General features: G+C 43.4%; 1 protein-coding gene across 1 annotated transcript in view; it reads right to left on the minus strand.

Moving 5' to 3' along the window:
- The window catches only part of Ect2l (epithelial cell transforming 2 like), an 85,215-nt gene that overhangs the window by 63,782 nt on the left and 10,174 nt on the right, over nucleotides 1-11,259 (minus strand). Inside the window, 4 exon segments of the mRNA XM_052751111.1 lie at nucleotides 5,946-5,983; nucleotides 5,985-6,059; nucleotides 7,192-7,221; nucleotides 7,223-7,326. Of these exon segments, the coding sequence (XP_052607071.1) occupies nucleotides 5,946-5,983; nucleotides 5,985-6,059; nucleotides 7,192-7,221; nucleotides 7,223-7,294 (215 nt within the window). The 5' untranslated portion in view covers nucleotides 7,295-7,326.

The raw sequence follows: 11,259 nt of genomic DNA on the forward strand, positions 1-11,259 counted from the left end.
TTTTCGTTGGGGAGGGGACTGGAGAGATGGCTCAGTGGTTAAGAGCTCTGGCTGCTTTTCCAAAGGAATGGGTTCCATTCCCAGCACCGACATGGTGGCTCACAACTGTCTGTAACTCCAGTCCCAGGAGATTCAACACCCTCTTCTGGCCTCTGAAGGCACTACACACCCGTGGTGCACACACATATAGGTATGTAAAAACACCCAAACACATAAAATAAAATAAAAATAACTTAACTGTTTTCTTTATGAGCTTCATCAATCCCTACAAAACATCCCAATAATGAATGCCAATATTTTGTTTCACCGCCTCAAACAAACTGAACTGTGTAGAAAGTTGGAGAATGCTCAGAATGTGGGCCTTAGGGGAAGAAAGAGACAAGATGGCCCAAACGTGCAGACTCTCTGGTGTCCAGATACAACAGTTTGAAGTACAGGTGCAGCTTGCCTCTGGGCACTGCCTGCTCCTTTCTGCCCAAACTTTCCCGTCCTCTCAGGCTCCTGAGCCGCCTCCTCCTCCTTGGTCCCAGCTGAGCTCCTTTGTCAAATCTAGTCTTTGCAAAGAACGTTGCCAAGTGGACTCAGCACAAAGCCCAACCCCTTGATACCTGATCACTCTAGAAACATGATCAGGTTCCCGATCCCTCACCGCCCCGCAGAGGACGTCTGATCCCCTGGCCTGTCTCCAGCAGAGGCTTGCTAGGTTGGTTTAGACAGAATCCCCTCACCCCCGAGTTTCCTCATGGTGATTTTCCATCCACTCCACTCTGCCCCTTGGCTAGGAGTTTCACTTTGCCCACGCTGTGTTTCAGATCAAGCTGCATCCTTCTCTGGCGGCAAATCTCACAGCAGTGATCCCGCTACCCTAAAAAGCCTGTTTCCTCCTGCTTCACGGCTAGACCACCACTGGCTGGTACTTTTTCCTTAACAGCTTCCCCACCGCCACACGGAGAGACTCTCCTTTAGAATGAGTTTCTGAACACAGAGTGTGGCACAGTTGTGCTGGGCTCTAGGTTCAGATGGAAGTACGATGTCTCTGAAAAACTGCACACCCAGTTTTCTCTTCAGACCACACACAAGTGAGACTTCCCTCGCCTGACCCCTCCAAGGGGCCTTGTGGGAAGAGTGGATGAGTGTACTGGAGTGGGCACTGTGTTCTTTCTTAAGCATACAGGAATGCATAGGTTTTCCTGCCCACCCCATGTCCATTCTACTCTGGCGGAGACAAATGGCCAGAGCTGAACTCTCTTGAGTTGATCTCTCTGCTGTTGCTCATGACCTTCCTTCTTTCTTCTGTTCGTTCCCCCCCTCCCCCACCTCTTGAAAATGCAGTTGCATGAATGTTGCCCCACCCACCCAGGAAGGCTACAAGTTTAAACTTCTCCGGTTCTGGAATGAAAGGCCTTTGTAAGAAGGCGATGCTGGCAGCCCGGTAGAGGCAATTTAAAACCGGTCCCACCAGTGCAGCGAGGAGAGCGATTCTCAGGCCTCAGAGGCTTATCCAAGTGTGACAGATACAAACAGCCCGGTTGCTTTCAGAAGTCGGCTGAGTCAAGTGGACACCGGTGGGAACCACGAGGCCTGCTGACATGGGAGTGTTATGTCCTGGGGGAAATGCCTGACGGAGAGAAACAAACACTCCCAGGGGAGGGGACTCTTTAGTTAAGAGGAGAAGCTACATTAGTGAAAAATAGCTTAGTTATCATACAATTCCACTTAAGATTATCCTAAAAGTTAACAGTGTGGAATATTGTCTTAGATGTTTAAATATATCTCACAGAGGTTAGGAATAATGTTTCAAAGAAACTTGTGATAACATATTCCTGCCGATATTGAAATACCATGTGTATAAATGTGGCTATCTGAATTAAAACGTATTTGGAAAAAAACAAAATAAACATGTGGAACTATGGCCTCGAGGGAAAGCAAGGGAGTAGAAGAGGCGTGAGGAGGTGGGAATTTCTGGGAGGAGTCGGAAGAGGGGGAAATGGTGATCAGAATATATTGTCTGAAAAAGATTTTTAAAAAATAGATAATCAGGCCGGGCGGTGGTGGCGCACGCCTTTAATCCCAGCACTCGGGAGGCAGAGCCAGGCGGATCTCTGTGAGTTCGAGGCCAGCCTGGACTACCAAGTGAGTTCCAGGAAAGGCGCAAAGCTACACAGAGAAACCCTGTCTCGAAAAAACCAAAAAAAAAAAAAATAGATAATCAGACAACCAACAATGGCCTCTGTCATGAGAAAGGTACTGCTCTATAAATACAGAAGTTTACACAAGAGTTCAAGCATTCAAGTGATGTATGTTTCTCTTATTTATTAAGTTTACAGTCACGGAAGAGAGACTACAGGAATAAGGAGGATTCCAAAGAAACACTGAAGAAGTAAGCTTTGATGGTACTGTTACTGTTAGGACCATTCATTTCACTCCTAAACATATACTTCACAGCTCCCCTCGTGCGCCCCCCCCACCCCAAACCTGCCCTTGCACATCCTAGGCAAGCACTCCACTACTAAGCCCTCTTATACGTTTGCTTAAGAGAGAGAAAAGGGCCAGAGAAACGGCCACAAGTAAAGGCAGGCACTTGCTGTCCAACCTGACTGCCTGAGTTCAGTCATTGGGCCCCACACAGCAGAGTAAGAGACCAGCTCCCACAAGTCGTCCAACCTCCACGCTCACACCATAGCATGGTCATGACCACCCCACTCCACATGCACTAAATAAATGATTCTGATGAATGCACAGAAACCAGACATTGGTCTAAAACTGAACTGTAAAGAAAAACAAACAAAAGGAGGAAAATAAAAGTCCCCCTTTAGCCAGGTGGTGCCGGCACCTGCCTTTCATCCCAGCACTCGGGAGGCAGAGGCAGGCGGAGCTCTGTGAGTTCAAGGCCAGCCTGGTCTACAGAGAGAGTTCCAGGACAGCCAGGCCTACACAGAGAAACCCAGTCTCAAAAAAACCAATAAATAAATTTTAAAAAGCGTTCCTTTAGAAAATTTGGATACAGATGTTCACAGGAGCATCATCTTCAGTAGCCCAAGGAGAAACAAATCAAATGCCTATCGACTGATGACAGGCTAAAATATGACATGTCCACACAATGGAATATTGTTTGACAAGAAGAAAAGTGCTAAATGTGCTATAAAGTGTGACATTTTAATACATGAAAGAAGTCACCAAAAAAAAAAAAAAAAGGGCACGTATTACTTGGCTCTGTTTATATAAGGAATCCAGGGAGGTAAATTTAGAGAGACAAGAAGTAGACTTGTGTTTTGACACATTTGAAAGGACAGGAGATGGAAAGTGACTGTTATGGACTGGGAGGGTGCTCTGGGAAGGATGGAGGGTAATGTGTTAAACTTAGATTGTATGATGACCACACAATTTTGTGAATGTTCTAAAGCTATTCACTTGTGTCCTTTAGTCGCCAAATGCTATTGTATACAAATTTTATCTCGATGAAGATGTTTTAAGGGAAGCCGATTGCATTAACTTGTTCAAAATGAGTTGGGCTTCTAGATCTAACTAAAATGGAACACAGCTCTAATTGAATTAGACCAGCAACCTACAGTGAACCTTTGGAAAACAGTAATGGGTAGGTTAAGTCACCCAAGTATGGAAGCCCGAGGCGGGGCAGAGTGTGACTAGACAGATTATGTTCAATAACAAAACCATCCCTACAAGTTAAAGATGACCTCGGAAGGTCAAATCTAGAAAGCAGAAAGTCACACACAACTTCCTGTGAAATCAGCAGCCCAGAGCGCACGTTAACAGCTGCATGAACTATGACTCACTCGTTGCTCCCTCCGTGGGAACACAGCTGCCATCAAACGAAGCAGAGAAAGTCTCCAGAACAGGTTGGTCGCACATGTTTATCCCACAGAGAGAAGAATTCAGGTAGCAAAGGGTGCAATGTCCAGGGATCAAATGCCTGTGTTAAGAAGCCTCAACTACACCACAAGATCTCTGATGACCTCCAGTGGTTACAACAGAAATTGCTTGCTTTATGGTCCCGGAGACTAGAAGGCACTGTACAAAGGGGGGAGGGACAGGAGGTTTGGTCTGTTACTTTTTCTGGAAAGCTGCAAGGTAGGGTAAAATGACGATATTGAAAAATGCCTTCCTGACCTTCAGACACTGACGGGAGAGCCCTCTCCTAGGGCTGGGGAGATAACTCAGTGTTAAGAGCACATACAGCTCTTCCCAGAAGACTTGAGTTCAGTCCCCAGTACCCATGTTACACAGCAGCTTACAAATGCCCATAACTCACCTCCAAAGGATCTTTCATCCTCTTTAGGCTTCCTCTGACACTTGTTCCCTACACACACACACACACACACACACACACACACACACACACACACACACGTAAATAAATACTATTTAAATAAAAGAGTCTTTGCAATACATTCAACACAGCCAGGGAGCTGTGTCCTTCCAGTGAACCCCACCGGGAAGCCTCTGAACAATTTACTCTTTGCCCAGAGATGCAGGAGTGAGAGGCCAGTGGAGAAGAGGGGAAAAATAGACCCACTGATCTCAATGTAGGGAGAGCCTGAAGGAAGGGTAGAAGGCCGTTTTGAAGTTCAAGCCCGTTTGACTGCCCCCACCTCTTGAACATTTTTGATAGTTGTGTAAGAAATTGAAGGTTAACCTCTCCTTGAGCTCAAAGTGAAAGCAACGAACACCAACCTATGCATACCCAGAGTTTCACTAAGCAAACAGTTGGAAATACGCCACTTCCTAGAGTCTCCTCTGCATGCTCGACAGAGTTCCAGTTCTCTGTCCACAGGGTAAAGAGTTTCACTCCATGGACAAGGGACAACATCTCAGAAATGCCATTCAATTATGACCGTTGGCCGAAGTTACCAGCAGCTATCCCAGATGGACTCAAGGTCACCTCTTTAGAGATGAATCCTGCAAAATCATCTTTGCAGAACCTGCCACTGGCCCAGCTAGGTTCTTCAGGCAGGTCCAGGCATACTGAGGAGCTTTCTAGAATATAGTAGTTAGCCATACTTTTCTTTTTTTGGTTTTTCGAGACAGGCTTTCTCTATGTAGCTTTGTGCCTTTCCTGGAACTCACTCTGTAGCCCAGGCTGGCCTCAAACTCACAGAGATCCACCTGGCTCTGCCTCCCAAGTGCTGGGATTAAAGGCATGCGCCACCACCACCTGGCACAAGAGTCCATTTCTAACATTTAGCTGGCTATTTAAAAAACCACTGGTTGAGGCAGAGGCAGGTGGATCTCTGTGAGTTCAAGGCCAGCCTGGGCTACAGAGTGAGTTCCAGGAAAGGCGCAAAACTACACAGAGAAACCCTGTCTCGAAAAACTAAAAGAGAGAGAGAGAGAGAGAGAGAGAGAGAGAGAGAGAGAGAGAGAGAGAACACTAATGATCTCTAGAATACTAATTCCTGATCGGAACATTAGTCTTTCTAGCTGGGTGATTTCAACTAACAAATGTCACACTGTCTATGCCAAGAGGAAGGAAGGAATAAGAACAGGACTCCATTAACAATCAACACCTGCTGTGCTGTGTATCATGCCCATGACCCTGAAGGCCACTAATATTGTCCCTTCTTACATTTTTGCCCATTTAATAATCATTTATGAAATGTCTGCCTATGTTCCCAATATCCATCTGGCATATATTATCTATCTGATAGCTCCAAGAAGAATTTAATAGACCAGGAGAACAGACCAAGCCATTGACAAATGTTTGCAAAAATGAAACAACCTCCCAATAGTATGAAGGTGTTAAGCCTCCAGGGCTCTGTTTCAGTCTCAAGGAGGAAGCAGGCATTAGAAGAATCTGTTCATAAACTGTAAAATAACAATTGCCTCATTTTTTTTTATAGAGAAAAACTCCTTAAGGGTTATATTAACATGTTACCATATTTTGGTTTCCTTAAGAACCAATAATTACATCATTATACTATTTTTACCTTAGTTGTGATTTAGAACATTGTGAAAGAATTGTGAATTAAGAATTCCCGCCGTTGCTTGTTGGTCCAGAGGCCAAACCAGTGAGTTATGAGAGTAACTCTTTCTTGAAAGAGCTAGAAGAGAGGGAGAAGGAGATTTCACTGTCCACTTCCATTAGTTCTCAGTTGCTAAGCAGTCGGTGGGCTAATAACCTCGTAGCTAATATTTACATCATTCATGGCAGTTTACAAGTACTTTCACATAGGCTGTAGGGTCTCTCTTCTGGGCTTAAAGTGTTTTTAATCCAGCCCATCCAGGCAAGCCAGGGCTTGTTGGTGTGGGCCAGTGGGAAAAACCAGGGGGTGTCTAATTACAGAGGGGCCTGGAAGAGCCCTCCTGGAGAACAAAGGGCAAAGATGAGTCACTGCTCCCGGATTTACCTGGCCTTAGTGTGGCTCAGGGTGAGAATGCAGACATTCTCATCCTATCTACAGGCCCTACTCACTGAATTGTGGAAGCAGGACCATTCAATAGAGGTTTGGTGTGGTGCTCTTGACTCCTACCTTTGGAGCTTTATAATGACCATTGCAACTAAAAATTAGTTATTATCGCACAATGCCATTGTTAGCTGAGTCTCCAGTGAGGACACACAGCATGAACCAACATCTCTGAAAGCCGGGTTTCAGCCGGCGTTGCTTACACAAAGGCATGTACAAATTCATTGTCCTTATTGTAGATCAGGCTTTATCCCCAGCTCTACCTACCTCTCCTCCATCTATGGAAGCAGCTGAACCTACATGAGCTCTGTCTCCATGAAAACCTGGCGAGATTGGTCTGTTGTTCAAAGAATTCTTCTTGAATTATTTTTCAAAAGAACAGGCGCTCTCTCGGGCTACATGGAATCATGCAGTGGGCCACACGATGGAAGAGTAGATTAAAGACACAGAAACATAAGTGAAAGTGTCCTTGCCAACTCTCCAAAGCCTTTCCTTACTTCCCTCCCCCATCCCCAGAAGCTCATGAATGTCCTGGAGGTGCAGAGTGAGAGCAGGGGGCAGATGTGGTGCCTCCCCTAGGTAACAGAGTCGTGGGTGAGAAGACTCTCACTTTGAGACATAGCCAGGTTTTTATTTAAAAAAATTTTAAAAAAGGGCCCCAAAATTAAACTTTTTTTCCTTTAAAAACATGACAATGTAAGACTCGACATACCCAGTAAAACTGACTTTACCAATTGAACTCATTTCTACTACAGAGCATGGAACTCACCTGTCTGTTTAAGGACTGGTTGGTAAAGGGGAGTCCAGGCACTGAACCTCGTGCGGAAGCTCTCCACTTCCAGACTTTCCTGGGGAAAATTCCTTAGTGACATCTCAGCAAATTATTTTCTTCCACTTCTAGGAACTATAGGTTCAATTTAACAGATGTATGGTTAAGAATGCTTAGAAACAACCACAAATAATAATTGTTTTTTCCTATAGGAATTAAAGAATTACTATATCCATTAATATACAGGTGAACCATACATAGAATTACAATTCAGGAGTGTATTTACTATGCATATAGATATATGCATAGTAAACCATGAAAATATCCACCAAGTACCCACGAACTCCCAAGTGTTACATTTATTTTGTATTTTTATACTTGTATCCAGGTCTGAATCTAAACAAGAGTTTTTACTTTTGCTGGGAAAGTAGAGAGCTAAAACGGGTTTTCGGAAGTGCCGTAGGTAAGTATTTGTTATCTATTGCTACATTACCAAGTACTCCAAATTTTAATAGTTTAAAACATCAGACATTTTTTTTTTAAATCTCGAGATTTCTAAGGGTTAAGAATCCAGGTACAGGGTCAAGGAGAGGACCTTGGGCGAAAGGGCTTTTGGCACAAGCCCAATGACCTGGGTTCCAGGCCCTGAACCAAAGTAAAAAGCCAGGTGTGGTGCCCACATCAGTGACCCCCGCACTCCAACATTTATTTGAAAAGCGGAAACAGGAAAATGAGCCGAAAACTCAAGTGCCATCATGGCAGTCAGTAGTAACGAATTTACTGAAGTAACAAAGTAACATTCAGTTTCCACCCCTTTGTATAAAATACAAGCGCACTCTGTATAGTAAACGTCTTGTTTTTGTTTTTGTTTTTTTTTCAAGACAGGCTTTCTCTGTGTAGTTTTGGTGCCTGTCCTGGATTTCGCTTTGTAGACCAGGCTGGCCTCAAGCTCACAGAGATCCTCCTAGCTCTGCCTCCCGAGAGCTGGGATTAAAGGCATGCGCCACCACCTCCGGCATATTAAACATCTTCTGACTACCATTTTACTTTCCTCCCAGTAGCATAATATGGAAGATGGATTTCCATCTTTCGGTCCCCAATAACTTCGTGCTGTGAGCCTGTTGAGGACGCACAACATGGACTACATGGATGTGATCGCGGCATCTCGTTCTTAGAACTCATTTCTGCATCAGCTGAAGATCTAAGGAATAAGTCACACTAAATTTACAGGAGATCTTTCAGAGAAGAGAGAAAAGGGTGACGATTCCAAAATAAAACTTTGATACCAAGTTCCCACAACAACTTCCACACGGAAGGAATACTGAAGGTTTACTGCCATAAACAGAGATGTAGAAATCACCCCAAACCAACAAATTACATTGTTTCTTCTTCTCCTCCTCCACTTCTCAGGGTTCTATATCATAGGCTGGCTTCTAACATGCTTTAGCTGAGGATGACCTTTGAACTTTTGATCCTCCCGCCGGCCACCCGAAGTGCCTCAGTGTTGAGATTACATGGCTATGCTACTACCTGGGCTGTATGTGGCGCTAAGGGCTGAGTTCAGAGTTGGTGCCAGACACCAATTGGCATGCCAGACACAGATTCTACAGGCTGAGCTACATCCCCAGCTCCAGATTTCTTCTTAAAATGTAAATGTGACATAATGTCAGATACGCTACACTATGACATGGACTCCAATATGCCAAATTTGACATCGTAAATCAATATACTTATCATCATAAACTAAACAAAGAGGAAAAGTTATATAGTAATTTCACAAAAAGTGTATTTTATAAGCTTCTGGAACTTATTCATGACACTCACACAAACCTTAGTAAAGCAGCAGTAGGGATATTTCCTAATCCAAACAAGAGTGCATTTAAGAAATGTATGTCAAACACTGAACTAAACAGTGAAGTAACTTTTTCCTCTGATTACAATTAGCATCTTTATTTGACATTGTTCTGAGTACTCTTTGAAGTGTGATAAACCACTAACAGAAAAAAAAATGTGTAATAATGTTAAGGAAAGAAATGAAATTGTCATTTTTGACATATATACTAAAGAATCAACAGATAACTTGACAGGTTTAAAGGCTGCTTCTTACAAGGTCAACAGGCAAAATCCATTTTATTTCCATATGCTCACAAATATTTAAAAGTTTTTAATGATTTATCTTTATTTTATGTGCATTGATGTTTTGCCTGCATATATGTCTGTGTGAGGGTACTACATCCCCTAGAGCTGGAGTTACAGACAGTTGTGAGCTGCCATGTGGGTGCTGGGAACTGAACCAGGGTCCTGCAGAGAAGCAGGCACTTAGCCACTAAGCCATCTCTCCAGCCCCTCACAGACATTTTTTTTTAAGCAACAATGTATTGTTTATAAATAACATTTAAAATCCAATTAAAATATGAAGAGCATTCCACATAGAATACTAAAAATTATATCAAGAGAAATATTAAGATATATAAATAAGAACAAGTACCTTATAGATGTCTGTGGTGATATTATATTTGTGCTCTAACAAATAAAGCTTGCCTGAAAATCAGAAGGAGGAGCTAGCCACTAGTTAAACATAGAGGTCTGGAGGTCTGTACAGACAGACAGGAAGTGATAGAGCTAGGCGGAGAGAGGAAGTAATAAGGCGGAGTGGAGAGAGGAGCTTGCTCTCTTTCAGCAGAGGATTTCATAGAGGTAAGAACTAGTGACTGGCTGTTCTGCTTCTCTGATCTTTCAGCTTTTACCCCAATATCTGGCTCTGGGTTTTTTATTAATAAGACCTTTTAAGATTCGTGTTATATCTGGCACCCAATGTGGGGCCACTAAAAACTATATCAAGAGAAATGTTAAGAGATATAAATAAGAACAAGGATCTTATAGATGTCGGCTCTCCCAAATTACTCTATTACTCAGTGAGAATCTCAATCAAAATCCAAAAACTGTTGAACAATTAGAAAATGTGTACAGAAGAGCAAAAGACAACTTGGAAGAGAAGCAAGCATCAGGACTCAACTGCCAACAGTTCGTGTGTCAGGATCTGCTAAGCACGTGAGATTTTGACCTAAGAAGAGTCAAAACAATAGAAGCCCAGAAACTGAGCCATGTGTATATGGGCACTTGACTTATAGCAAAGGTGGCACTTAAATTGCAGGGAAAGGAGAGCTCCAGCCAGCCACACACAGAGAAAGACAACTGCCCAGGTCACCCAGCTGATCACGTGAATCAGGACAATCTATTGCTATTGTTTCGAACCTCTGGCTTTTTTTTTTTTTCTTTTTAAGGTGGCTTGTTATTCAGAATTAACAAAACCCAATATACCTGGAGGTAATTTAAGCCATATATAACTTTAAAACATAGTATTGACATTGGGTTCAGAGTGATGAGGGGATGAAGAACAGGTGATTACAAAGACAGGATGAGAAGACAACTGGGTTAGTGAGCTATGGGAAGCTGAGCAACACTGTTGTCTGTGTGGACGTGACTGATAGTGTAACCATGAACACATAAACATGACTAGAGAGGTTCCAAGCAGAACATAGAAACCGATGATTCATTAACCTCTTTAGTTACATATAATAAAGTCCAGTGAGACAGCCAGCACCAACATGAAAGGTCTGCTCAGTTTGGGGGGTAGACTATCGAGGGACAGTTTCCAGCTGGCAATAGAGTCTCAAGTAACAAACAGCCTCTGGACAAAGATCAAACAAACAGCATGGCCACGAGACTCTTTGGTGAGGTCTGTGTAAGATTTAGGATAATACTGGGTAGACCCCTCCCATTTAGCAAGTGAAAGATTTTTTTTTTTTTTTTTTTTTCCGAGACAGGGTTTCTCCGTGCAGCTTTGCGCCTTTATTGGAACTCACTCTGTAGCCCAGGCTGGCCTCTAACTCACAGAGATCCACCTGCCTCTGCCTCCCAAGTGCTGGGATTAAAGGGTGTGCGCCACCACGGCCTGGCAAGAATTTTTTAATGATTTATTTTTAATGATGTGTATGTGTGTGTACCTATGTGAATCATATACCGTGTGTGTGCAAGTACCCACAGAGACTAAAGAGGGCTACAGGT

The sequence above is a fragment of the Peromyscus californicus genome, unplaced genomic scaffold (assembly GCF_007827085.1).
Source record: "Peromyscus californicus insignis strain IS unplaced genomic scaffold, ASM782708v3 Scaffold_22__1_contigs__length_63687245, whole genome shotgun sequence".
NCBI lineage: Eukaryota > Metazoa > Chordata > Mammalia > Rodentia > Cricetidae > Peromyscus > Peromyscus californicus.